Genomic DNA, 27483 nt, shown 5'->3' with positions numbered 1-27483 from the left:
AACTTGGGAGGCAGAGGTTGCAGTGAGCCGAGATCACGCCAGTGCACTCCAGCCTAGGCAATGGAACGAAACTCTGTCTCAAAAAAACAAAACAAAAAACAAACAAAAAAAACAAATCAGTAACTCACTGAGTCTCAGTTCACATTCTCAAGAGAGAATTTGATTGGTCCAACCTGAATCCTACGTCCACTGAAGAACGGTAGAACCCACTAGCCATGGCTGTGGGGGTGGGGCATGCAGCACAAAGGTGGCTGCCAGGGACCCACTCTCTGGCTGGTCAGGCAGTTCCTAGAAAAATCAGACTGGGCAAAGATGCCAGCAATTATCCTTGACTGTGAGGATATTTCCTTTTGGAAAATCCAGTACTCAACTCACAAAAAGTCCTTCCTGGTACTAAAATACCATGACAAACACTCCTATTGACTTAAAGGGCTTATTCCTCATTCAGCTTTGAACTCCCCACAATGCCTAGCCTGTGTCTTCAATCCATGGCTGCTTCTGTATTTTTTTTTTTAATGTCTTGAAGAGCAACAAACTTTTCTAGCACAAGAAAATCTTTGCATATCATTACATATGTTAAAGGTAGATGGATGGCCCGGTGTGGTGGCTCACTCCTGTAATTCTAGCACTTTGGGAGGCTGAGGTGGAGGATAGCTTGAGACCAGCCTAAGCAGCAAAGCAAGACCCCGTCTCTACAAAAAATACAAAAGTTAGCCCAGTGTGGTGGCGCATGCCTCTAGTCCCAGCTACTTGGGAGGCTGAGATGGGAGGATCACTTGAGCCCAGGATGTCAAGGCTGCAGTGAGCTGTGATCATACCACTGTGCTCCAGCCTGCGCAACAGAGCAAGACTCTGTCTCTAAAAAAAGAAAAGGTGGTGAATGGAGGGGGGGAAAAGCCAGGCTAAGGAGGAATTGAAGACGACAGATATAAAATGACCAAATGTTAGGGGTGTGTACCAACTGGATATTAGCCAGAAACTTGAATCATGGCCCTGAAAAGTCTAATACTAGTCAATGCAAAACGAGAATTCTACTTATAAAGGTGTGATTTATATAGTTTTTGATGTGTCTAAAGCATCACCAGCGTTAGCAGAGTTCCTGCCTAATTCCCCCATTCAGTCACCTTAAGCATTGACTCCACTCCCTGTGTTGAACAGAACTAATGGAGAAAGTAATCCATGTAAATGACAGAGGGAAAGAGAAACGATAGAGAATGATAGAGGACAAAACCTCAGATATGAGGGAGATTTGAGATTTCTCACACCAATAAATGTGAAAAATCAATTAATGGGGCTTTGTTTTCCCAGAAAACGACAACTTGCCAAAGTTGACTCAGGAAGAAATAGAAAACATGAGAAGAAATAGAAAAAAAAAAAGTCATATAATTTGGCAAAATGGAAAAATATATGCATATCTATATCTATATAGAGAGGATCTCACTCTCTCACCCAGGCTGGAGTGCAGTGCCTGAATCTTGGCTCACTGCAGACTTGACCTCCCTGGCTCAAAGGATCTTCTCACCTCGGCCTCCCAAGTAGCTGAGACTACAGGCACATGCCACCATGCCCGGCTAATTTCTTTTCTTTTGTTTTTTGGTAGAGACAAGGTTTCTCAATGTTGCTTAGGCTGGTCTTGACCTCCTGGCATCAAGCGATCCTGCCACCTCAGTCTCCCAAAGTGCTAGGATTATAGGAGTGAGCCACCGAGACCAGCCTATTATTAATATTATTATTATATAATACTAGGGAAAGTATATAGTCTAGCAATTTCATTTCTAGTGTATACCCTAGAGAAATGTCCACATATAAGACAAGGAGCCATGTGCAAGGATACTTCCTGCCATATTGTGTGTAATGACTTAAAAGTTGTTCATGGCATGGAATGAATGAATGAGGTCTATAGGCATCATAACAGACCTCAAAAACACAATGTTGGGCCTGGCACAGTGGCTCATGCCTGTAATCTTGGCTACTTGGGAAGCTGAGGTGGGAGGATGGCTTGAGCCCAGGAGGTCTAGGCTACAGTAAGCTATGATTGCACCACTGTACTCTAGTCTGGGTGACAGAGCAACACTCTCTTAATAATAATAATACTGTTGAAATGAGAAAAGCAAGTTTTAGGATATCAGTACAATGTGCTAACATTTATATAAATGAAAAACATACAGATAACCATTTTATATGTTATTCATAAATTTTATATGTAAAAATGTAAGAAATTATCGGAAAGATACACATCAAATTCATGACAGTTATAGACAGGGGAGAATGTTTGGGAGGGGGCCTTATTTTTATTTGTAATGGTCTAATAATTTCTATTTGTAATAGTGTGATCGATTTATTTATTTTATTTATTTATTTATTTATTTATTTAGAGACGGAGTTTCGCACTGTCGCCCAGGCTAGAGTGCAGTGGTGGGATCTCGGCTTGCTGCAACCTCCGCCTCCCGGGTTCAAGCGATTCTCCTGCTTTAGCCTCCCGAGTAGCTGGGATTACAGGCATGCGCCACCACGCTAGGCTAATTTTTGTATTTTTAGTAGAGACGCTTGAACCCAGGAGGTGGAGGTTGCAGTGAGCGGGGATCGCACCACTGCCCTCCAGCCTGGACAACAAGAGCGAGACTCCATATCAAAAAAAAAAAAAAAGAAAAGAAAAGAAAAGGAAAAAAATGCCACAATACTAAGTCATTAATTTAATGCCAGGTGGTGGCACTATGGATGATGATTTTTTTCTTTGTAATTTTTGTGCATTTTTGTTTTTAATATCTTTGCATATCCACATGGATAGGTATTTTAAAATACAGTCTGGTGAAAAATAACAGCCAATTGCAGATCTATATCAATAATGTGACAATATTCATGTTAAAATCCATACACAATAAAAACAAAGCTATCTTCTATGGATATATCTATATATATCCATATAGATATAAACATATAAATTCACAGCAAAAGATCTAGAAAGATATATAGTGTTTTAGTCCATTTTCTGTTGCTTATAACAGAATACCTGAAACTGGGTAATTTGTAAAGAAAAGGAAGTTATTTATTAGAGTTATGGAGGCTGAGAAGTCCAAGGTCAAGAGTGTGCATCTGGTGAGGGCCTTCTTGCTGGTGGGGGACCCCTGCAGAGTCCCCAGGCAGTACAAGCCATCATATGGAGGGGGTGCTGAGCTGTTCCCTTGCTAGTTAAGGTCTCTCTCCCTCTTCTTATAAAGCCATCCGTCCCCCTCCCAAGATAACGCATTAATCCATTAACCCATTAATCTATGAATCCATGAATAGATTAATCCATTCATGAGGGCTCCACCCTCATGATCTAATCACCTCTTAAAGGGCCCACCACACAATACTGCCACATTGGGGATGACATTTCCAACACATGAAATTTGGGGGACACATTCAAACCATAGCACACATTAAACTGATAATAATGGTTAGTTACCTCTGCGGAGGGGCCTAGGATGCGAGTCAAGGGTCAAAGAGCATTTGTACCTTATCTGCAAAGTTTAAATATTTTGCAATAATTCGCATATTTGTGTAAGTAAAAAATTAAACATAATTTTTCAGAGACAACTGCCCAGACCAGCTCCCGGGTTTGGCCGTCAGATCCCCTGGTGCGTGTTTCTGATCAGATCAATTTCTTCTCCCGGAGACACCCAATCCGGGTCGTATGGATTACTTGTGGGTTAACCAGGGGTCTCCGGGTTAACCATCCAAATCAGAGTACAGTTTCTAAAAATGCTTTTTGCTCTAATACCTATTCGGAAAAAACCTGGGTCTAAAGACTGGAGCAAGTGTTTATTTTCCAAAACACGACTTTTTAAAATAATTCTATAGGGATCAGCTTGAACACACATTAAGCCAAAAAAAAAAAAAACCTCAGCGAAAACGCCTCGCAATTTCCAGAGTAAATGCAAATGCATAAGCATTAAGTAGTTTTCTGGCATAAACAAGCAACAGCCAGGTAGCGTGGCCGAGCGGTCTAAGGCGCTGGATTAAGGCTCCAGTCTCTTCGGGGGCGTGGGTTCGAATCCCACCGCTGCCAGAGTTGCTGTCATTTTGTCCCCGCTGCATACACTCCCGGCTCAGTTTTGCGCGTGCCATCAGCGCCCCCTGCTGCAGGGCAGGGCTCACGGCCTGCATGAATGGCGCGGCGGAGGGGGCGGAGCCGCGTGCGCCGGGGCGGGGCATTGTGGGTAAGAGGAAGCGCTGGGGCCGGCTGGCTCCCCCCACGTGTCCGCCGGAGTTTCTCCACCAGCAACATGGCCGCCGCCTGAGAGGAGAGCCGGGCCGCCGCCGCCTCTGCAGCCCGCGGGTAACTGGGCCGTTGCCGCCGTCCGCGCTCGGCCCCCGCGGAGAGGTGAGTCCTGTCTTCGCAATGCCCGAGCTGGGGCTTGAGCCGGACCGCACTCACGACGTGGTCCTGGGCTAGATTCCCGAGTAGGCCAAGGAGGCCCGCGCCGCGCTGTGCCGAGGGGCTGGAGGCCTCTCGGGATTCGGGCGGGGAGGAGGGGCAGCCGGCTCCAGGCCGACCCCGGACTCCGACTTCCCCGACCCGACGCCTGGGAGTTGGGGAGGCCGCGGCCGACGCTGGCGGCGGTGACTCAGGGTCCAGCCGACCTGCCCCACCTGGGCCTGGGAGGCCTCCTACGGAAGAAACACCTGTCCGCGGCGTCGGGTGTGGTGGCGGCTCGCGGCAGGGACTGCGTGGTGGGCGTGAGAAGGGGGTCTGACCACCCGCGAGGGAGCAGAAACCCATTGGACAGCGAGGCTCGGGATCGGCGGCCCGCTCGGATGGGCAGGGAGGGCACCTGCGCCTGCCGGATCCCCCCTCTTCGCAGCTGAACCGGATTAGCCTCTGCCCGGCGAGGCCCGGGATTCCTCATTCATTTATTCAGGCAACCATTCAGTGTTTACTGAGCCAACTCTGTGCTCCGGATACGGCCCTGACCATTCGGTCCGAGGAGGTGTCAGTAAACAAACAAGGTTGTTCCTCTGGGTTAGCTTTAGAATTCCTTGGGCTTGAGGCGGAAAGAAGAGATCTTAGCGATCTCCACAGTTTCCTCATCTGTGAAATGGGGATAATAGAAATTCCTACCTCGTAGGATTGTGGTGACGGCTTAGTAGAAACCGGGTGACGCTCCTGCTTGCAGCGCTTGACTTGTGGCTTAGCGTCATTACTCGCTTACGTTGGCAGAAAACATGTTGTTAAGTAATAACAAACCTACCCAGAGGTTACGTTTATTAGCGTCCTGTCCTTACTCCTCCCCCTCCCCGCAGCGGTCTGGAGGTCGGTACTTAGTTTCTCTACTTTAGGGATGAAAATAGGGGGGAATACCAAACCTAGACAACTCAGGTGGGTCACAGATGCGAAGCAGCTGCGGTGGGATTTGAACCTGCACAGTTTTGCTCCCCAGTCCAAGCTCTTACCCACTTAACCATACTGCCGTTTATGAGAAAGTGCTGCGGTATAGTGGTTAAGAATAAGAATAAGGATCTTTGACATCAGCGAGACCCAAGTTTCTGTCCTCATTCCACCTTGGATGAGTTACTTATCTCTGAACCTCACTCTCCTCATTTCCAAATTGAAGATGATAAATCTCTATTGATAGGGCTAATGAGAAGATTAAATGTAAAATATTCTTTGTACTATATTGAGTGTCAACTTCGTGCCAGGCACTATTCTAGGTATTGAGAGAACCAGCAGTGGATTTTTTTTTAAAGTAATGCTCCCCATAACAGCTTTGATGAAGTAAAATATGATTATCTGCATTTCATAGTTGAGGAAACTGAAGCACTGAGAAGCCTTCATGGAGCTTACATTCTACTGCAGAAGACAAACAACACCTGAGCAAATAGACCAGGTAGTTCCAGATTAAGATGAGACCCACCAAGGAAAGAAAATAGAGATGTGGTAGGGCCTGGGAGGAGGTTGGGGGAGGCTTTTAAAATAGGGTGGTCAGGGAACCTATCCTCTCCTGCAGGCAGTGATGATATTTAATAAAAAGGAGCAACCTTGGTAATCCCTGTGGGGGAATAGATGATGTGCAAAGGACCTGGGGTGGACTGGGGCTTGGCTTGTTGGAGGCCCAGCAAGTGGCTACCAGCCTGGATGGTGAGGGGAAGACAGAGATAAGATCATGTAGGGCCTTAGGCGGCTCATGGAAAGGAGTTTGGGTTTTATTTTATGTGACAGTGACAGTTGACAGGATTTAGACAGGGAAATAATATTATTTACTTTTTTTTTTTTTTTTTGAGATGGAGTCTTGTTCTGTCACCCAGGCTGGAGTGCAGTGGCAAGATCTCAGCTCACTGCAACCTCCGCCTTCTGGGTTCAAGCGATTCTTCTGCCTCAGCCTCCCGAGTAGCTGGGATTACAGGCTTGCATCATCAAGCCTGGCTAATTTTTGTATTTTAAGTAGAGACGGGGTTTCACCTTATTGGCCAGGCTTTTCTGGAACTCCTGACCTCAGGTGATCCACTGGCCTCGGCCTCCCAAAGTGCTGGGATTACAGGTGTGAGCCACCGTGCCTGGCTTTTTTTTTCTCCCCAGTAGAGATAGAGTCTCACACTGTGACCCAGGATGGAGTGCAGTGGTGTGATCATAGCTCACTGCAGCCTCAAACTCCTGAGTTCAACCAATCCTGCTGCCTCAGCTTCCCAAGTAGTTGGGACTGCAGGCCATGCCGGGCTAAAATTTTTTTTTTTTTTTTTTAAAGACAGACCGGGGGTCTCACTATGTTGCTCAGGCTGGTCTTGAACTCCTGGTCTCAAGCAGTCCTTCCACCTAAGCCTCCCAAAGTGTTGGGATTACTAGCATGAGCCACCACGCCAGCCTGATTTACTTCTTTACAAAGACGCGCTGTTGCTGGGAGACTTGGAGGTAGGTATAAGGAACCGTAGGGAAACTTGGATGAGTGCTTTTCACATTACAGGTTGAGTGGGAAGTAAAATCAATTCAGGGGAATTGAAGCTAGCATTTTTTGTTTTGAATGAAGTAGAAAACATCACTGCCTGACATACAGTAGGGACAGTTACGGTTATGTGAAATCTTGTTTCAGTTACACAGCTGTATGTATGTTCTGGGTTATTTATATGAGATGGATTTCTTACTGTGGTGGATCTTAGGCTGAAAACTTTGAAAGCCACTGAGTTGGATCACCTCGGCCTGGAGGATGAAGGGAGGTGACACTCTTTGTATCAACCCAGATGTACTATCCAGAGGGAGGAGCTCCAGCTCTCTAGCTGACAGGGCACCTCAGCCTCCCTGATCCCTGGCAGGGCAGGGGCCAACAGGGCATAGCAATAACCGAGAAAGAACAACTGCATCTTGGGAACCTCCCAGGCCACACCCTCTTAGTGCTTATGATCTGTCCCCTTGCTCACCTGGCAGGCCCCAGCCTCTCAGTTGTCCACTGCCCAACTGCAGAGAAGGCAGGAGCTTGACATGTCTGTGGCACTTGGCAGCCGGTGCAGATGGGGTGAGGCCTTGGGCTCTCCTCTCACACGGCCCTCTGTCTGCACAGCAGACAGTCGAGATGCACTGAAACTGTCCAGATGTGGCTTCTGATTTTCATTCCGTCCTCCATCTCTGGGACTGTTATGATAGCTGTTTCCCTGAAGTTTCTCTTTCTACCCCCTCCATATCTTCCTCTGCCCGAAATCCTTCTGTAGCTTCCTATTAAATAGCATTCCCATGGTTCATTTATGTAGACAACAAACATGTATTGAGTGCCTGCTGTGTACTAGGCACTTGGGGTACCACAGGGACAAAACAGACCAAAATCTCTGCCTTCACATGGCTTACAGCTTAGTGGCAATAGAGATGGGCACAGATGCAGAGCTGTAAACTGTCACATGGTGACAGACACCTGCTATGGAGAAAACCAGGGCAGAGAAGGGAATTGAGGGGTGGGGGAGGCAGTTTGCAATTTGATTTGGAGAGGGAAGGTCTTAGCCATAAGGTGACATTTGAGCAAAAACCTGAAAGAGGTGAACGGGGGGCCATGAGGTTATCAGGGGGGTAGAGCAGCTACAAAGCCCCAGAGGTGGGTTTGGAGCAGAGAGGAGGGTAGGAGGCTTGTGGGAGATGAGGTCTGGCAGGTCAAGGGGCAGGAGATTGTTTAGGGTTTACATGGGATGATAAAGACTTTGGCTTTTGTCCGGGTGTGGTGGCTCATGCCTATAATCCCAGCACTTTGGGAGGCCGACGCAGGCGAATCACTTGAGGCCAGGAGTTCGAGACCAGCCCGGCCAATAGGGCAAAGCCCCGTCTCTACTAAAAAGACAAAAATTAGCTGGGCAGATGGTGCACGCCAATTATCCCAGCTACTTGGGAGGCTGAGGCAGGAGAATCACTTGAACCTAGGAAGCAGAGGTTGCAGTGAGTCAAAATCATGCCAAAGTACTTCAGCCTGGGCGACAGAGCGAGACATGTCTTCAAAATAAATAAATATTAGATAGTTCAAATGTTAAGTAGATCAGACAAAAATCATGCTGGTCTCAGCCAAGCGCAGTGGCTCACGCCTATAATCCCAGCACTTTGGGAAACCAAGGCGGGCAGATCACCTGAGGTCAGGAATCCAAGACTAGCCTGGCCAACATGGCAAGACCCCGTCTCTACTAAAAATACAAAAATTAGCTGGGCCTGGTAGTGCACGCCTGTAATCCCAGCTACTTGGGAGGCTAAGGCAAGAATCACTTGAACCCGGGAGGCAGAGGTTGCAGTGAGCCGATCATACCACTGCACTCCAGCCTGGGTGACAGAGCAAGACTCCATCTCAAGACAAAAAAAAAAAAAAAATTCATGCTAGTCTTACCCAAGAGCAGAGGTTTGGGAACTGCTGAGGCCTGGGGGTGCCTGAGTACCATCCTACCTATGACCACCCCTCTTCTCTTTGGGTATGTGAAGGGGCAGACTAGCTGAAATACTCAACCTGCCCGTGGAGACCTGCAGCCTTCCCTCTTCCTGGAATTTCTCCTCCCCTCTGTTGGCATGGCCTGCTCAAAGCCCTCTCTTCTTCCAGGCGCACCTCACATGCCTCCTTCCCAGCAGAAAGGCCCTGCCCGCCTCTCAACTCCCCTACCTGTACTTGTCACCTGAGGTCAGACAGCCTGGATTTGAAGTCCAGTTCATCATCCTGCTTGCTATGTGACTTTGGGTAAAAACGCACACAGTATCTCTGAGTTCCAGTCTGTTCATTATAAAACAGTGACAATCACCACACCTCATAGGGTCATCGTGTTGAATACAGGACAGAAGAGTGTGTGAAGAGGTCATTTTTAGACCAAAAACACAGAAGAGTCATCTCACTCAGGATTTGAGTTAAAGTCAGCTTGAAAATCAAATGTCAGAGAGCTTTGGACTGTCTGTCTTCCTGTTTGACATCTGGCTCCTCTTTAAAGCTTCCCCAGGGCCCTCAGTTCTCCAGTGTTTTAATCATGGCTGGGACCAGCCAACCTCTATCCTTCTGTCTGGCAGTGAATTCTCTGTGAGCAGAGAAGAAACCATTAAAGCCAGTCTTTGCCTTTCCCCGCAGGTGCAGCCCACACGTGTTGGCTTGATCTACCCGCTTGCACCTGCTGCTTGAGTGTTTCTTTTTTTCTTTATTTCTTCTGGCTGATGGGGTATAGGGTTGGTCATCCATTGTTGACTTCACGGTAGATGTAAAAAGAAGGTCGGTTGGTTGGTTGTGGGCTCCCCCTCCCAGTGCAGGGCCTGTTGCAGAATAGGCACAAGGAAATGTTGGTTGAATGACTGACGATCCCAGTCTCTCACCCTCCTTTGCAGATCGAGCTGAAGGACTGTGCGGCTGGCTCTCTATTATGGCCAATGAAGAGGATGACCCAGTTGTACAGGAGGTAACTGCTGCTCTCTGTCCCCTGCCACTGGGGCTGCAGGCAGTGGAATTGGGTCCTTTCCATGCATCCTCAGGCCAGTCTGGGACCTGTTGATGTTCTGGGACCCCTAACCCTTGCTGTTCCCTCTGCCTGGTCCCCTCTGCTGTCCCCCAGACCCCTGCGTGGCTGACCTCTCCCTTCCTTCAGGTCTCTGATCTGGCATCACCTCATCAGAGAGGCCTTCCCTGACTGCCCTTCCACACCCAGCTCCCCTCCTGCACCCTCCCATGCCTCTCTCTGCCCTTACCTTGGCGGTAACTCATACTTGGCCTAGCCCCTGTCATCTCCTAGATATCAGTTGATTGCTTTCTTTCCCATCTACTGCTGTGCCGCAAAGCCGAGCACAGTGCCTGGCACCCAGGTACCCGGCGACTATTTGGTGAATGAATGAATAAATGGGCTCAGCAGTCCCTCCTTCCCAGGCTTACGCAGATGCAGTCATTCAGCAGCTGTTCATGGACCACTGTGTGCTGGGGGCTGTGACACATCAGTGAGCAGGGCAGGGTCCCCTTCCCTGGGAAGCTAATGGGCTGTGGGCAAGACTGATGAGGCAGGAGTCTCTGGGTGCAGGCAGTGGGAGGCAGATTTCCTTTTTTTTTTTTTTTTTTTTTTTTTTGGAGACAGAGTCTTGCTCTGTTGCCCAGGCTGGAGTTCAGTGGCGCCATCTCGGCTCACTGCAACCTTCGCCTCCCAGGTTCAAGCAGTTCTCCTGCCTTAGCCTCCTGAGTAGCTGGGATCACAGGTGCCCATCACCACGCCCGACTAATTTTTTTTTTTTTTAGACGGAGTCTCACCTGTCTCCCAGGCTGGAGTGCAGTAGTGTGATCTTGGCTCACTGCAGCCTCTGCCTCTGGGTTCAAACGATTCTCGTGCCTCAGCCTCCTGAGTAGCTGGGATTACAGACGCCCGCCACCACGCCTGGCTAATTTTTGTATTTTTAGTAGAGACGGGATTTCACCATGATAGCCAGGCTGGTCTCGATCTCCTGACCTCAAGTGATCACCCACCTTTGCCTCCCAAAGTGCAGGGATTACAGGCATGAGCCACCATGCCTGGCCCAGGTTTCCCTTCTTAGAGAAAGCTGTTTATAATCAAACTCACCTTTCAGAATCCTTTTAACCCAGGACTTAGACCTTTGGAAGGCAAAAGGCAAAAAGTAACTGCATCTGCCTTCAGCCTCCTTATATGCAGAGCCTGACCTCCAGTGGGAAGGGCAGGGGCAAGGAGATGAATAAAGGTGGTTTTTCCTTGCTTGGGGGATGTGGCTAAGTTATTAGATTTGAGTTATTTAGACACATTTAAGCCGCATCTACACTGCAGTAGCAGGAGTTACAATAGGCAGGGGTTGGTGATGGGATAGAAGAGTCCAAGGGACTCTGAGGACAGAGGCAGCGCCCTCTGCAGCCAGGGGGCCTGGAATGCTTCCTGCCCAAGTTGTGCCTCAGCCAAGTCCTTGGAGGAGCGAGCAATCAAGGCTCAGGGGAGGCATGTGTGAAGGGCTCTGTAGGTACAGGGAAAAGCATGTACAAAGGCCCAGGGGCAGGAGAGAATGTGGTTTATAGGAGGAGTTAGGAGCAGGAAGGTAAACTGCTGCATGGCTGGGTGGGGGTGGTTAGTGTTGGGAAGAAAGGAAATGGAGCCATCAGTCACAAAGGGCCTTGCAGACCCCCTAAGACGGAGTGACTGGCCAGTCCAGGAGGGGCAGGTGGACGGCCCAGCCAGGAGGCACAGGCATAGGTGAGCCCTTGCCTGCCTGCCTCTCAGAAGAGCATTTGCCCAGGCTCTAGGACATTTCCTGATCAGTGCAGCCCCAGGGAAGATGTGTGCTTACTGGGGGATTGTGAACTTGGGTGGGGGTGCCAGGTGAACTCTTGCCCTGGTTCCCCTGGGAGCTCTCAGGAGGGATTCCTGAATATACCCAGTGTGCACGCTTGGATCTCCTTGCTTTTAGCATGAGCTGAGCTATTTCCTCCTTCCCCAAACTGCCTCCCTGAGCCACTACCCCTAACTGAAGCTGAAAGCGCCGGCACAGCCCGGGGAGGTCAGCACTGTGTCCAGTCTCCCGGTTAAGTCGTCTTCTGTTCTTCCCAGATCGACGTGTACTTGGCCAAGAGTCTGGTGGAAAAGCTGTATCTATTTCAGGTAATTATGGGACTTGAAGGTAAAGAGGGGAGAAGCAGGTGTGGATGGGTGGTGTGGACTCAGGAACATGAGCAGGAAACGATGGGAAACCTCAGCTAGGGTTTTCGGTGTGGAGAGTGTCATGGGGTGTCTTTGCTTTTGTGGGTGGGTTAATATTGGTCTCATTTCAAAGATGGGAAAACTGAAGGAACACAGGAGAGGCAGAAGTGTGCAGCAGTTAAAGCTGGGGCTCTGGGGTCAGACCGGATTGAGATCCAACTCCATCACACCATAGCTGCGAGACCGTGGACAAGTTTCTTAATCCTTCTGTGCCTCAGTTTCCTCACTTGCAAAGTGGTGATGGTAATAATGCCTGTCTCATAGGGTCCCCGGGAGGAAGGGCTGAGTCCACAGTGAAGTGTTTAGGATGCCGCCTGGCAGAGAGTTAGTGCCAGTGATGATGGCCACTGTTGTCATGGAGGCTCCAAGGGGCAGCTCCATGGCAGTGTCTGTGAGCCCTCAGTCCTGCCAGCTGAGAGGGCCCCGGGTTGCTACCTCTGCCCCCTCCCCTTGCTGCTGGGCCAGCAGCTTGTCATAGTGGCCAACACATATTGAGCATTGACCGTATGCAGACTGTTTAAGGCATTTACCTAAGTTACCTCTTTAACCCCACAATAACCCTATGGTGGTGATTATTGTATTTTATAACCGATATATTGAAATAGAATTTACACACCATACAATTTCCCCATTTCAGTGTGTAATGCAATGGATTTTAGTCTATTCATGGGGCTGTGCAACCAGCACCACAGTCTATTTTGGGACAGTTTTGTCCCCCTTTAAAGGAACCCCATACCTATTAGCGATCAGTCTGTGCCCCCAATTCCCACCTCCAACCCCAGGCAACCATTCCCCTTATTTTCTGTCTATGGTTTTGCTTGCTGTGGACTTTTCACATAGCTGGAATAATGCAATATGTGGCCTGCTGTGATTGGCTGCTCTCACTTTGCATGATGTTTTCAGGGCTCATCCACATGGTAGCTATAGCTTGCATCAATATTTAATCTTTTTTTTTTTTTTTTTTTTTTTTTGCGACGGAGTCTTGCCCTGTTACTCAGGCTAGAGTGCAGTGGCTTGATTGCAGCTCAGCACAACCTCCGCCTCCCAGGCTCAAGCAATTCTCCTGCCTCAGCCTCCTGGGTAGCCGGGACTACAGGCACGCGCCACAAGCCTGGCTAATTTTTGTATTTTTAGTAGAGATGGGGTTCCTTATGTTGGCCAGCCTGGTCTCGAACTCCTGACCTTGTGATCCGCCTGCCTCAGCCTCCCGTAGTGCTGGGATTACAGGTGTGAGCCACCACTCCCAGCCAATATTTGATCTTTTACTGATGAATAATGTTCCATTGTATGGGAGACCACAGTTTGTTTATCCATTCATCAGCTGATGAGTATTTGGGTTATTGCTACTTTTTGGCTATTATAAATAATGCTACTGTGGACATTCACATAGAAGTTTTTATGTGAACGTGAATTCTCATTTCTTCTAGGTATATGCCTGGTAGCAGAATTGCTGGGTCTGCGTTTAGCTTTTTGAGGCACTGCTGGGCTGCTCTGCCACATGTTACATTCCCACAGTTAAGAGTCAGTGTTTGATCCCATGATGCACATGAGAAGGCGAGGCACAGGGAGGCCCTCACGGGCATGGAGGCCTGGGGCACGCCATAGCAGCGATGTTGCAAGCCTGTGCTGGGAGGGCCTGGCCTCCACTCCCTGGGGTTCACCCTTATGGGCCGTGGGAATGGGGCCTGTCCTGTGTGCCTGCTCACCCTGGTTCCTTGGCTGGCTGCAAAGTGATGGTGGAGGTGCCAGTGACCCCCATGTGTCCAGAGTGCCAAACCCTGAGCCACCATCGGCTCTGTTTGCCGCCTCCGTGCTCACAGCGGCCCTGGGAGGTGAGGATGCTTAGCCTCAGGGAGGCGAGGTGCCCGCCTGAGTCCACAGTTAGCAAGGGGCAGGATGAGGACTGGAAGCCAGGCCTGTGATTCCAGAACCTGCGCCCTTCAGCCTTCCCACCCCTAGTCAGGTGATCTCAGAACTGCCCCCAGCCCCAGCCCAGGAAGCAGGGAGGAGTCACGGCTTTGCTGTGTGAGTGAGCTTTTAGGAAATGACCATCTCCTTGCGCTAGAATGTAGCTAATCTGAAAGGGCCTATTTTCCACACTGCCATGCCTCCACCAGGCTCATTCTACAGGCTGTCGTGAGACCAGGCAGAGCATTTGAGGAGGGGTCCAGACTCTGACTCCTTCACCTGAGAGAGCGAGGGACAGTGTACTGTGAGGACAGATGTGGACAGGAGCCCCTGCATGTTGAGCGCATTGCAGTGTGAGCCATTCACGTAAAGATAAGAGTGGGTCATGGCTGCCCAGCTCCCTTCTCCAACATCTTGTGAGGAAGCTCACACAATCAGATAAGGAGAGCGAATGGAATCACGAATTCCCACCTGCCCGTCGTCTGGCCTCAGCAGTGAGCAGCATGTGCCTGTGTTGCTTTCACTCTTTGCTTCCTTATGGACTCCTTTTGTTCGTCCTTCTCTCCCCGGATGGCCTGTCCACTGGTAGTTAGGCCCTGGACCCCCATCCTCACCCCCCATGGCCGTGCTCTGTGGGTTCCTGGAGCAGCAGTGTGCCAGTTCGGCTTCCTGTGTGTAGGCACGTCCCTCGGAAGTCAGAGACATCCTGCAGTGGCCCTTTGGAAGGAGGCCATGGGGAGCTGATGAGAATAGGTCTGCAGGTGGTGCTGGGCAGCTGGTACCCTTGTGGTAGGGTAAAGCCGGTCTCTGCTTGGGGTGGGCTTGGAGATAGCTGTTGATTCTTGGCTGGGGCCCAGCTCTGGGCAGGGCTGGGCAGAGTGGACTTAATGGCTCCCTTCCCCTCCCCAGTACCCTGTGCGTCCAGCCTCGATGACCTACGATGACATTCCGCACCTCTCAGCCAAGATCAAGCCCAAGCAGCAGAAGGTGGGGCTGCCCCCTGAGGGCAGTGGGGGCGGGAAGAGAGGGTGATGAGGGTGGGAACCGGTGGAGGCGAGAAACTCAGAGAAGGAGTCATTGGAGAAGTAGGAGAACCAGCAGCTCCCAGGCCCTTGAAAGCTGAGGAAGGAAAGTGTCCAGAAAGACAGGGATGGGCCCCTCCAGAGAGGCCAGGGACGCATGAGACTGATGAATTAGAGAGTGGGGCCAGATGTGAGCTTTGGTTCCCAGGATAAGACGGGGGCGGGCGGGTGAACATGGAGTAGGTCTGATAGGAAGAGAATCTAGCACCTGTCCATGGAGGGTCTGCAGCTCTAGCCCCTCCAGCCATAGGGAAGTGCCATCCCAGTATTGCCAGTTCTGCTGGCTTTTCAAGAGAAGTGGGAAATAAGGATTTTTATGAGGAATCTCTTTATTTTTAGGTGTTGGCACCTAATTTAGGTCTTTGGGAGTGAAATAGAGGACAAACAAGATTACAGGACTCTCCACTTCCTTCTGACATTTTTGTTGGAATTTGGGTTTGTGGCCCTTGGTGTGGACTGAAGTCCAGGGGCCCTTGGGGACATGTGTCAGTCCCGCTTCTGGGCAGGGACCTGGTTAGGAGGTGGCCATGGCGGGGTTGGGGTGTCCCTTGGGGATCCATGCCTTGGGGTCCTCATAGCTGGTGGGGGTGCTTGGTGCCTCCAGGTAGAGCTTGAGATGGCCATCGACACCCTGAACCCCAACTATTGCCGCAGCAAAGGGGAGCAGATCGCACTGAACGTGGACGGGGCCTGCGCCGACGAGACCAGCACGTATTCCTCGTGAGTTCCCGGCCTCAAGCCTGTCCGGTTTCCCTGCATTCACACAGGAGCCTCCGAAAGACCTTAAAGACATTGACCCCCTTTGCCCCCTCACTGGGCTCCCCACCAGCATCCCAGCCTTTGGAGGGCTGGGCCTGTCTCAGACCCTGCCCTCCTGAACTGGCTGGTCCCAGAGCTCCTACCCACTCCTCGTCTCTTGGTCTACAAACAAGGCCATGGGTTTTCTCATCCCCAGGCTGCCCTCCTGAGACTCACGTAGGCTGCCCTGCGGCCTTGGTCCCTGGTTGTGGCAATTCAGAAAGTGTCTAGGTGGTGGAGTGCACTGTGGCCACAGGCCCTGACTCGGAGCTGCCTTCCCCTGTAACGTTGCTTCTCCCTGTGCTTCAGGAAGTTGATGGACAAGCAGACCTTCTGCTCTTCCCAGACCACCAGTAACACATCCCGTTATGCCGCTGCACTCTACAGGCAAGGTAACCGGGGCTGGCATCCCGCGGTGGGGTCATGGCGCTGGGGGGGCTGGGCAGGGAGAGAACCTCCCCAGCCTGGTTTCTATCTCCCACCTGCCCTGAAAGCTAGACACCTGTGGGGGCCGGGCAGGTGTGGAAATAACAGAAATGACACATTGTCAAGGGACTGGAAGTGGCCCCCTTTGGGGACTGCTGGCTGGACACTGCCTGACCAGATTGGGTGGGGCTCCAAGTTCATTTGTCCTCCCGGGACACAGATACATACAAGTAGCTAACATAAGTTTGGGGACAGAATTTTGTCTTTAAATATGAAGCTTATGACAGAGCAATTCCATTCCTAGGCAGCATCTATCCAAAAGAAATGAAAACATGTGTCCACAAAAAACCATACACAGTTGTTCACAGTAGCATCTTCATGATAGCCAAAAAGTGGAAACAACCCAGATGCCCATCCGCTGGATTCATGGAGAAACAGAATGTGGTCCATTCACGCAGTGGGATGTTATTTGACCATGGAAAAGAATGAAGCACTGATGCTACCACGCAGATGAGCCTTGAGAACATTGTGCTAAGTGAAAGAAGCCATGTGCTTCTTCACTTGCAGCTACGCACTGTGTGATTACGTCTCAGTCAGCGACCGACCACATACTCAACGGTGGTCCCGTAAGATTATAATGGAGCTGAAGAATTGGCTTACCTAGTGATGTCTTAATGAGCCTGACTCTGTGTAGGCCTAGGCTAACTTGTATGTTTGTGTCTTAGTTTTTTGTTTGTTTGTTTTGTTTTGAGACAGAATCTCGCTCTGTTGCCTAGGCTGGAGTGCAGTGGCATAGTCTCAGCTCACTGCAACCTCCGCCTCCTGGGTTCAAGCGATTCTCCTGCCTCAGCCTCCCGAGTAGCTGGGATTACAGGCGTGCACCACCACGCCTGGCTAATTTTTATATTTTTAGTAGAGATGGGATTCTGCCACGTTGGCCAGGCTGATCTCAAACTCCTGACCTCAGGTGATCCACCCACCTCGGCCTCCCAAAGTGCTGGGATTACAGGTGTGAGCCACCATGCCCGGCGTGTGTCTTAGTTTTTAGCAGAAAGTTTAAAAAGTTTAAAAAAAAAAAAAGGTAAAAAGCATATAGCTGGGTGTGTTGCCTCCTACGTGTAATCCCAGTGCTTTGGGAGGCCGAGGCAGGCCCAGGAGTTCCAGACCAGCCTGGGCAGCAGAGTGAAATCCCTTCTCTACAAAAAATACAAACATTAGCTGGGCATTGTGGCACATCCCTTAGTCTGAGCTATTGAGGAAGCTGAGGTGGGAAGATTGCTTGAACCTGGGAGGCGGAGGTTGCAGTAAGCTGAGATTCCGCCACTGCACTCCAGCCTGGGCAATAGAGCAAGACTCTGTCTTGAAAAAAGCATATACAATAAAGATATATTTTTCATAAATTTATTTATTTATTTATTTTTGGAGAGGGAGTCTCACTCTGTTGCCCAGGTTGGAGTGCAGTGGCTCAATCTTGGCTCACTGAAACCTCTGCCTTCCGCTTTCAAGCAGTACTCCTGTCTCAGACTCCGAGTAGCTGGGACTACACATGCACACCACCACACCCAGCTAATTTTTATATTTTTAGTAGAGACTGGGTTTTTGCCATGTTGGCCAGGCTGGTCTCGAACTCCTGACCTCAGGTGATCCACCGGCCTTGGCCTCCCAAAGTGCTGGGATTATAGGCACGAGCCACTGCGCCCACCCTATTTTTTTTTTTTTTTTACAAATTTAGTGTAGCCTAAGTGTGCAGTCTGTATGAAGTCTACAGTAGCGTATAGTAATGTCCATAGGCCTTCACATTCACTCACCACTCACTCTCATCCAGAGCAGCTTCAGTCCTATAAGCTGTGTTTAGTCTTTTATACTATACTTCTACTGTACCTTTTTTATGTTTAGGGTTTTTTAGGTGTGTTTTGTTGTTGTTGTTTGTTTTGGGGTTTTTTTTTTGGAGACCGGGTCTCACTCTCACCCAGGCTGGAGTACAGTGGTGATCATAGCTCACTACAGCCTCTATCTCCTGAGCTCAAGCAATCGCCTTCTCTCAGTCTCCTGAGTAGCTAGGACTACAGGCCATGCCACCACATCTGGCTAATTTGTAAAAAAAATTTTTGTTGAGATGGGGTCTTGCTATGTTGCCCAGGCTGGTCTCAAACTCCTGGGCTCAAGTGATCATCTGGCCTCTGCCTCCCAAAGTTCTGGGATTACAGATATGAGCCACTGCACCCAGCCTAGGTATATTTAGATACACAAATACCATTCTGTTATAACTGCCTACAGTATTCAGGGGAGTAACATGCTGTACAGTGTGTAGCCTGGGAGCGATAGGCCATACCATAGAGCTGAGGCGTGTAGTAGGCTCTGCTGTCTGGGTTTCTGTGAGTGCACTCTGCGATGTTTGCACACGATGAAATCACCTAACGATGAATTTCTCAGAACGTATCCCCATTGTTAAGTGATGTGTGGCTCTATGTGAAATGTCCAGAATAGGCAAATCCACAGAGGCAGAAAGTAGATTAGTGGCTACCAGGGACTAGTGGGAGAGTGGAGTGGGGATTGCCTGGTTCTTTTTGTGGTGATGAGAATGTTCTAAAATTGGTTGTGCTGGCTGCACAGCTTTGTGAATATGTTAAAATACATTGAATTATGGCCAGGAGTGGTGGCTCATGCCTGTAATCCCAGCACTTTGGGAGGCCGAAGTGGGCAGATCACCTGAGGTCAGGAGTTCGAGACCAGCCTGGCCAACATGGTAAAATCTCATCTCTACTAAAAATACAAAAAATTAGCCAGGTGTGGTGGTGAGTGCCTGTAATCCCAGTTACGCAGGAGGCTGAGGCAAGAGAATCCCTTGAACTCAGGAGGCGGAGGTTGCAGTAAGCCAAGATCGCACCACTGAACACCCTGGGCAACAGAGTGAGACTCCATCTCAAAAAAAAAAAAAAATACATTGATTAGTATGCTTTAAATGAGTGGACTGTATGGTACGTGAGTCTTGTCCCAAAGCTGGTAAAAAGTACAAGGCGCGGCCGGGCGCGGTGGCTCACACCTGTAATCCCAGGACTTTGGGAGGCCGAGACGGGCAGATCATGAGGTCAGGAGATCGAGACCATCCTGGCCAACATGGTGAAACACCATCTCTACTAAAATACAAAATTTAGCCAGGCTTGGTGGCACACACCTATAATCTCAGCTACTTGGGAGGCTGAGGCAGGGGAATCACTTGAACCGGGGAGGTGGAGGTTGCAGTGAGCCGAGATCATGGCACTGCACTCTGGCCTGGGTGACAGAGCAACACTCCATCTCAAAAAAAAAAAAAAAAATGTACAAGGTGCTTAAGTATTTAGTCTCAAAAGCAATGAACGAAACTAATCTGAACACTTAGGAAACAAAACAGGATAGGATCAAAAGTAGCGTCATATAACTTGCGCGTTCTGTTTAGAACCCATGTCTCAAGCATGTAATTCTTGAAAGCCACATCCCTTACAGCGTGGGAGGAAGTCATCATCATTATCAGAGGCCATGTGGACACTCCACCCAGTTCTAGCAGGGCCTCTTCTCCAGCCACAGTGGCACTAGTGGACTTCCTAGTAGAACGGGTGGAATTTTGGCAGGAAGAGGTGGAGGATAAGAAGGAGAGGAAATCCAGGTGTGTGGGGTGGGACAGTAAGGGTGATCTGGCTGAGGTCTGGAGGGTAAACAGCAGGGCAAATTTGATGAGGATTAGCTGCCTAGTGTGGCAAAGCAAGCAGCTGGGGAGGGGGGTGTGGAACCAGGCTGGGAGATGGGACTGAAGGAAGTGGCTTCGAACAGAAGAGTCCAGGTTCCTGTCCTAGTCTGGGCTGTGTGCTTGCTGTGTCCAGCAGGGCCAGGTGGAGTTGGGGATGGTCCCTGGCCTGGTGGTCCCAAGACTCCAGGATTGGGGGCTGCAGCGGGAATGGGAGGCAGTTTGATGGTGGGCCTAGGCCTTCAGGGGACTTGGTGACTCCCTTGAGCCAAACTGGATGGGTTTCTAGAGTTGAGTCCAAAGCCCTTCTTCCTTCACCAGGTGAGCTCCACCTGACACCTTTACATGGCATCCTGCAGCTGCGGCCCAGCTTCTCCTACCTGGATAAGGCTGACGCCAAGCACCGGGAGAGGGAGGCGGCCAACGAAGGTGAGCCCGGGATCCCCAGCCCTGCTGCCTGCCTGCCTTCATCCTGGTGGGATGGCTTGGTCCTGGGAAGAAGGATGGAATGATAGGATGTTTAGCAGTTTCCCTGGCTTCTACCTACTAGATGCCAGAAGCACCCACCCCACAGTCATGACAGTCAAAAAGGTTACATTGCCCAGTATCCCTGGAGTAAAGGGGCAAAACTGTCCCCGATTGAGAACCACCATCTTAGGCAGCTCTCTCTGTGAGGAGAACTCCCAGCAACCCGGCCTGAGGCTTCCCTGGTGGGTGGGATTGAGAGAAGGGAGGTGGAGGCTCCCCAGGACTGCACTCAGTGGCTTGTCTCTCTTGCAGCAGGGGACTCTTCACAGGATGAGGCAGAAGACGATGTTAAGCAGATCACGGTGAGCCCTGGCCCCTGGAGGAGGAGGGTGCTGCCTGGGCGGCAGCAAGACCAGAGACCAGGGGGTAGCGGGTCTTCGCAGAAAGCAGGTGGAGCAAACAGGTCCATGCTTTTGAGCCTTCTTGCTGGGCTACCTGGAGGGAACAACCTGAGTTGTTCCAGCTGTACACAAGACGGAAGCCCTGGCTGGAGATGTGTGCCTGGGGCTTGGCTGGAGTCACCTGGGAGCAGGAAGCTGCGACCAGGAGCCCTGAGGACCCGCAGACCAGCTCTGCCATGAACCCGTATCTTAACAGAGCCAAAGTCAATTAACTGTGATTCTATCCTCTTTATGGGGCACGGATGCATAGTTTTCGTTTTAATAGTTATTCCTGAATTTTAAAGATTTTTCAAAGAATCTTAACCTTCCATTAATGGTTTGTAAAGTTTTCCCTATTTAAGCATATTTAGATTAAAATGAGTAGTACCAAAAGAAAAATGCTAAACGTAGAATGATACACAAGTATGGCTAGAGAGTGGTGAGTGAGTGGATGTCCTTGAGGACCAGGGAACACGGGCATAATGGACATGGAGGTGGCGCAGGGAGCTCATCCTGTTCTCTCCGTAGCTTATTAGAACCTTAGAAACTCCCTTCCTAAGCTCTGGGGAACTTAGAAAAGGCGTCCTGGGCCCGTCTGCTTTAAGGACTCTGCTGGCTGTGGCGCCTGGGACTCTGTAATCCCCCTCAAGCCTCTGGGCTGGGCAGGCACGAGCAAGTATAAGCTGTTCCCTGGCGTGTGCAGGCAGCTCTGGGAGGGACACGGTTGGGACGGAATTTAAACCACCTGTGCTAAGAAAGGAAGGGAGAGTGGAAAACCCCTATACGGAGTTCTCTGGTCTTCTGGCAGGCGCCGAGACGGCAGCCCAGCAAGGGTCACAGGCCTGAGGGTATGACCTCTTCCCCTTCCCACCGCAGGTGCGGTTCTCCCGGCCGGAGTCAGAGCAGGCCCGCCAGCGCCGTGTGCAGTCCTATGAGTTCCTGCAGAAGAAGCACGCAGAGGAGCCCTGGGTCCACCTGCATTACTATGGCCTGAGGGTGAGTGAGTGAGCGGGGCCTCGTGGGGTCCTGGGGGAAACACCCCGGTGCCCGGAAGGGTCAGGGTGTGGCCTCCATGTCTCACCTTGAACTTAAGTCAAATTCATGAGTCATAGCCACAGATAGAGGATCGAGTCCTGTGGGCAGTTTACACTTCACTCCAGCCGAGCCACTTAGCGTGGGCCCCAGGAGAGCAAGAGAAAACGATGCGAGTCCTTGGTTCCCTGGGTGGGGTTTGGCCCCTGGGCATGGGCATCTTGCTGGGCTTGCAGTGGGGCTAGTGCCTGGTAATATATTTTCGCTGCAGCCCAGGCCCTAAACGCAGGCCAGATGCGTTCTCCGGTTCTGTCCTAGAGAGTCGGTCGTGTGTTACCACCCCAGAGTTCCCAGCACACCTGCCCAGGGGGATTTTTTACTGTACTTGGTTTTCATCTGGTATGCTGACTTTATTTACTTTTATTTTTATTTATTTATTATTTATTTATTGAGACAGTCTCATTCTGTCACCCAGGCTGGAGTGCAGTAGCTCGATCTCAGCTCACTGCAACCTCCGCCTCCCGGGTTCAAGTGATTCTTCTGCCTCAGCCTCCCAGGTAGCTGGGACTACAGGCACCTGCTAATTTTTTTGTTTTTATTTTTTTAGTAGAGATGGGGTTTTGCCATGTTGGCCAGGCTGGTCTCGAACTCCTGACTTCCAAGTGATCTGCCCACCTCAGGCTCCCTAAGTGCGGGGATTACAGGTGTGAGCCACGACCACTTGGCCCTGGTGCATTGACTTTAGAACCTAACCCTTGAAACTGCGTACTGAGTGAGGGAAGCTTCCAAAGACACCATGGGCCAGGGCTCCCAATATTTTCTGGGGTGGGGAACAACTCCTGATTTCTCTGGAAACTTCTTGGAAGAGATTTGTGTTAACAGAGACCCTTAGACTCGGGGTCAAACTTCTAGGCACTGCTGTTTCCTGCTGTGTGACCTTGGGCATGTTAGCTAACCTCTCTGAGCCTCAGTTTTCTTACTTATAAAATGAGAGTAGTAATAATAGTACCTACCTTGCCGAGTTATTTTGAGGGTGAGATGGGTTAGTATATTTACAGTCAGTGGAACAGAGTCCACCACATCCTAGATGCTCAGTGAACGTTAGCCATCATTTTGTCATTGCTGGTGGTGTGCCTGTGTTATAGACAAGGCATCGAGGCTTGGGGGCTGGGGCTGGGCAGGTCATAAGGCCAGGAAGATGAGTGACTGAGGCCATGTCGGAGGCCTTGGGTGCCGTGCTCAGGAGGTTGGATGTGGTCCTGTGGCTGGCCATGGAGTGGAAGACGGGAGGCCTTGCGGGAGGGGGCGCAGGCCAGGGCCATCAGCTGAGGCTCCTCTCACACCCTGCCCTCCTCCAACAGGACAGTCGCTCTGAGCATGAGCGTCAGTACCTGCTGTGCCCCGGCTCGAGCGGGGTGGAGAACACGGAGCTCATCAAGTCACCCAGGTGGGATGGGCTGGGCCAGCATGCAAACTGGATGCCCGCCCAGGGTCCCCAGGGGTCCTTGGTGTGGATCCTCCCAGAGGACTGTGGCCCCTCCTCTAGCATGAGGGTGGAGCCCATTGTCCCCTGGAGAAGGCCAGGAGGGTGGGCCTGGAAAGAGATGGTCCCCTTTTCTGCAGGGGCTCAGGGCTGCTGGGGGAGGGCAGGGGTGGGCTGTCTGCACCCCCTCCCCAGACCCTCACTTGGGTGGCTGGTGAGGAGGGTCCAGCCTGGATCAGCCCTGAGCCTCTGCCCCTGCCGTGTCCCTGCAGTGAGTACCTGATGATGCTGATGCCACCCAGCCAGGAGGAGGAGAAGTGAGTAGAGGCGGCAGGACACCCTCTCCCTTTCGGGGCTGGCTGCCTCTAACCCATCCCCTCTGCTTTCCCCAGAGACAAGCCTGTGGCCCCCAGCAACGTCCTGTCGATGGCCCAGCTGCGCACGCTGCCCCTGGCCGATCAGATCAAGATCCTGATGAAGAATGGTGGGTGCCCACCCCCTGCCCTCCCGGGGGCCCCAGTCCCAGTGGCTCCTGAGGAACGGACTCTGTGGGACAGTGAGGACCGAGGGCAAGGCCAGAGGCCCCTGCTGCCCACAGCCTGCCCAGCTTTGCATCCTTGTCTGGAAAGATAACGCAGGACAGCAGTGCGGCCAGCTCCCGCAGGCAGCCCAAGTTCCCGTGAATGCAGGACAGTAGTGTGTCCGGCCCCCGCAGGCGGGCTTGGGTTCCCGTGCCATGCTCACCACTTGCCTGCCATGCTCTTGGGCAGGTCACGAACATTTCTGAGGCTTTGTTTGTTTTTCTGTGAAAAGAGACTAATGATAGTTCCTGGGGGCCAATGTGAGGAATCAGAGAGGAGGCTTCTAAAGTACAGGGCCTTGCAGGTGAACATGGACTAGGAGCTTTTTTTTTTTTTTTTTTAAAGAGACATGGGGTTTTGCTGTGTAACTCCTGGGCCCAAGTGATCCTCCTGCCTCAGCCTCCTGAGTGGCTGGGCCTACAAGCAGACGCCACTCACTGCGCCGGCTCAACTAGGGTCATTTTCATGACAGTGTCTTCACTGGCATTGCTTCTGGGTACCCTCACCAGACCCGGCACCATAAGGACTGGTCTCCTTTTCTCAAAGGACTCTGAGTGCCAGAACCTTCAGGATACCTGTGGCTGGTGAACAACAGACCTGATCCTTGAGTTCAGAATGGAGCCGCAGAACCTGGGCTCGTCCTTTGAGATGCCACCATGAGCTCTTAGGAGTCTAAGGAGAGAGGGGAGCTCCGTGATATGCTCGGGATTGTAGGCTTCCTTCCTGCAGAGGCTGTGAACTTTTTTTTTTTTTTTTGAGGCAGTCTTGTTCTGTCGCCCAGTCTGGAGTGCAGTGCCACAATCTTGGCTCACTGCAACCTCTGCCTCCCGGGTTCAAGCAATTCTCATGCCTCAGCCTCCGGAGTAGCTGGGACTACAGGTGCCCGCCATCATACCCACTAATTTTTGTATTTTTAGTAGAGATGGGGTTTCGCCTTGTTGGCCAGGCTAGTCTCAAACTCCTGGCCTCAAGTGATCTGCCTGCCTCGGCCTCCCAAAGTGCTGTGATTACAGGTGTGAGCCAAAGCACCCGGCCAAATTTTGGACTTTCCCTGGGCCCTGCCCAGGGCTCACTTGGGCAGGAGCAGAGCACAGTGAGGGCACCAAGTGGAGCCAGGTGGCTTGGGTTCACTTCCTGGCTCTGCCACTTCCTAGCCAAGAGATTATGGGTGAGCTTTGAAGCCTTTCCAGGTCTGAGTAGTAATAGACCCTTCCTGAGGCACCCCTCAAGTCTTCCTCAAGGGGCACTTCATAGAATCCTCAGATTTCATGAGGTGCCTGGCATGTAGTGAGCAGCCTGAGAGTGTCAGCTGTTGGCTATGATGGGTGTCACTACTGTTAGTTATCACATTCTGGGGGTATTACATTAACTTGAAGCTATGCAGACTTGGTGGAGGGGAGGGAAGGGCCTCGCCCCTCTTCCTTGTCTGATGTCTCCTGCGTCCTCCTCAGTGAAGGTCATGCCTTTTGCCAACTTGATGAGCCTCCTGGGCCCCTCCATCGATTCCGTGGCTGTTCTGCGGGGCATCCAGAAGGTGGCGATGTTGGTCCAAGGGAACTGGGTGGTGAAGAGGTAAGTTGCTTTTTTTATTTTTTATTATTATTTATTTTTTTCCTTGAGGCAGAGCTTCACTCTTGTTGCCCAGGCTGGTGTGTAATGGCGCAATCTCGGCTCACTGTAACCTCTGCTTCCCAGGTCCAAGCGATTCTCCTGCCTCAGCCTCCTGAGTAGCTGGGGATAATAGGTGCCCGCCACCACACCCAGCTAATTTTTGTGTTTTTAGTAGACCCGGGTTTCACCATGTTGGGCAGCCTGGTCTCGAATCCTGACCTCAAGTGATCCACCCACCTCGACCTCCCAATGTGTTAGGATTATAGGCGTGAGCCACCACGCCCGGCCTACGCTGTGTTCTCTTAATGGGAGCATTTGGTCCTTTTAAATTTGATACAGTTACTAGTGCTTTGGGTTTAAATCTACAGTTCTTTCTATTTGTCCTGCCTACATTGCATTTAAACTTTTTTTTTTTTTTTTTCGAGACAGACTCTCGCTTTGTCCCACAGGCTGGAGTGCAGTGGTGCGATCTCAGCTCACTGCAAGCTCTGCCTCCCAGGTTCACTCCATTCTCCTGCTTCAGCCTCCCAAGTAGCTGGGACTACAGGCACCCACCACCACGCCTGGCTAATTTTTTGTATTTTTAGTAGAGATGGGGTTTCACCATGTTAGCCAAGATGGTCTCCATCTCCTGACCTCGTGATCTGCCCGCCTCGGCCTCCCAAAGTGCTGGGATTACAGGTGTGAGCCACTGTGCCCGGCCACATTTAAACATTTTTTAAATTGACACATAATGTACATATTTATGGGGGCAGTGTGAAATCTAAATACATGTATACAATGTAATGATCAAATCAGGGCAATTAACATATCTATCCCCTCAAACACTTCTCATTTTTGTGTTGGGCACATTCAAACTTCACTTTTCTAGCTATTTAAAATTATACAATAAATTGTTCTTAATTATAGTCACCCTGTAGTAGTACCCTTTGTCCTGCCTACATTGGATTTTTTTTTTTTTTTTTTGAGACGGAGTTTTGCCCTGTCACCCAGGCTGGAGTGCAGTGGCGCAATCTCGGCTCACTGCAAGCTCTGCCTCCCAGGTTGATGCCATTCTCCTGCCTCAGCCTCCTGAGTAGCTGGGACTACAGGCACCCGCCACCACACCCGGCTAATTTTGTATATTTTTAGTAGAGATAGGGTTTAACCATGTTAGCCAGGATGGTCTCGATCTCCTGACCTCGTGATCCACCCGCCTCAGCCTCCCAAAGTGCTGGGATTACAGGCGTGAGCCACCACGCCCGGCCTTACATTGGATTTTTATATCATTCTTACCATCTGCTGGATTCATTTCTATTTTTTCCTGCTAACTTGGAAGTTATACCATTTGGGCTCATATATTGATTGCCCTACAGTTTTCAGCTTGCATTCATGACTTAACACATTTTAATGTTAATTGCTGCTTTTTACCCCATTCCGATCTATTCAGAGATCTTAGAATATTTTATATCTATCCTCATACACTGCTGGATTGGTATATATATATATATATTTTTTACCTTTTTAATTTTCCAATCTTCTCTATTGTTCCAATTTTAGTATATGTGCTGCCGAAGAGAGCACAGGATTGGTGTATTTTTATTTTTTTTTGAGATAGTCTCACTCTGTTGCCCAGGCTGGAGTGCAATGGCACAGTCTCAGCTCACTGCAACCTCTGTCTCCTGGGTTCAAGCGATTCTCCTGCCTCAGCCTCCCAAGTAGCTGGGATTATAGGTGCATGCCACCACGCCCAGCTAATTTTTGTATTTTTAGAAGAGGCAGGGTTTTGCTTTGTTGGCCAGGCTGGTCT

The 27483-nt window shown here is 50.5% G+C and overlaps 1 protein-coding gene and 1 non-coding gene across 3 annotated transcripts in view; both read left to right on the top strand.

Annotated features, from left to right (window-relative positions):
- The first annotated feature begins 3966 nt into the window (after nucleotides 1-3966).
- TRNAL-AAG lies at nucleotides 3967-4048 on the top strand. Its single transcript has one exon. It is a non-coding gene; the product is annotated as a tRNA-Leu (tRNA).
- A 144-nt stretch (nucleotides 4049-4192) lies between these two features.
- Nucleotides 4193-27483, top strand: part of POLR3E (RNA polymerase III subunit E) — a 38046-nt gene continuing 14755 nt past the window's right edge. For both annotated transcript variants that reach the window (XR_004026992.1, XM_030799852.1), the window contains exons 1-13: nucleotides 4193-4363; nucleotides 9794-9864; nucleotides 11995-12045; nucleotides 14962-15039; nucleotides 15739-15854; nucleotides 16242-16324; nucleotides 20401-20508; nucleotides 20860-20909; nucleotides 21864-21983; nucleotides 23381-23466; nucleotides 23775-23819; nucleotides 23895-23986; nucleotides 25535-25655. Coding sequence is in view for 1 of the 2 variants with exons in the window: in XM_030799852.1 (XP_030655712.1) it covers nucleotides 9829-9864; nucleotides 11995-12045; nucleotides 14962-15039; nucleotides 15739-15854; nucleotides 16242-16324; nucleotides 20401-20508; nucleotides 20860-20909; nucleotides 21864-21983; nucleotides 23381-23466; nucleotides 23775-23819; nucleotides 23895-23986; nucleotides 25535-25655 (986 nt within the window). In the remaining variant the exon portion in view is untranslated. The remainder of the gene's footprint in view (nucleotides 4364-9793; nucleotides 9865-11994; nucleotides 12046-14961; nucleotides 15040-15738; nucleotides 15855-16241; nucleotides 16325-20400; nucleotides 20509-20859; nucleotides 20910-21863; nucleotides 21984-23380; nucleotides 23467-23774; nucleotides 23820-23894; nucleotides 23987-25534; nucleotides 25656-27483) is intronic.

The sequence above is a fragment of the Nomascus leucogenys genome, chromosome 2 (genome assembly GCF_006542625.1).
Source record: "Nomascus leucogenys isolate Asia chromosome 2, Asia_NLE_v1, whole genome shotgun sequence".
Taxonomy (NCBI): Eukaryota; Metazoa; Chordata; class Mammalia; order Primates; family Hylobatidae; genus Nomascus; species Nomascus leucogenys.
This window is presented reverse-complemented; position numbering and strand designations above follow the sequence as displayed.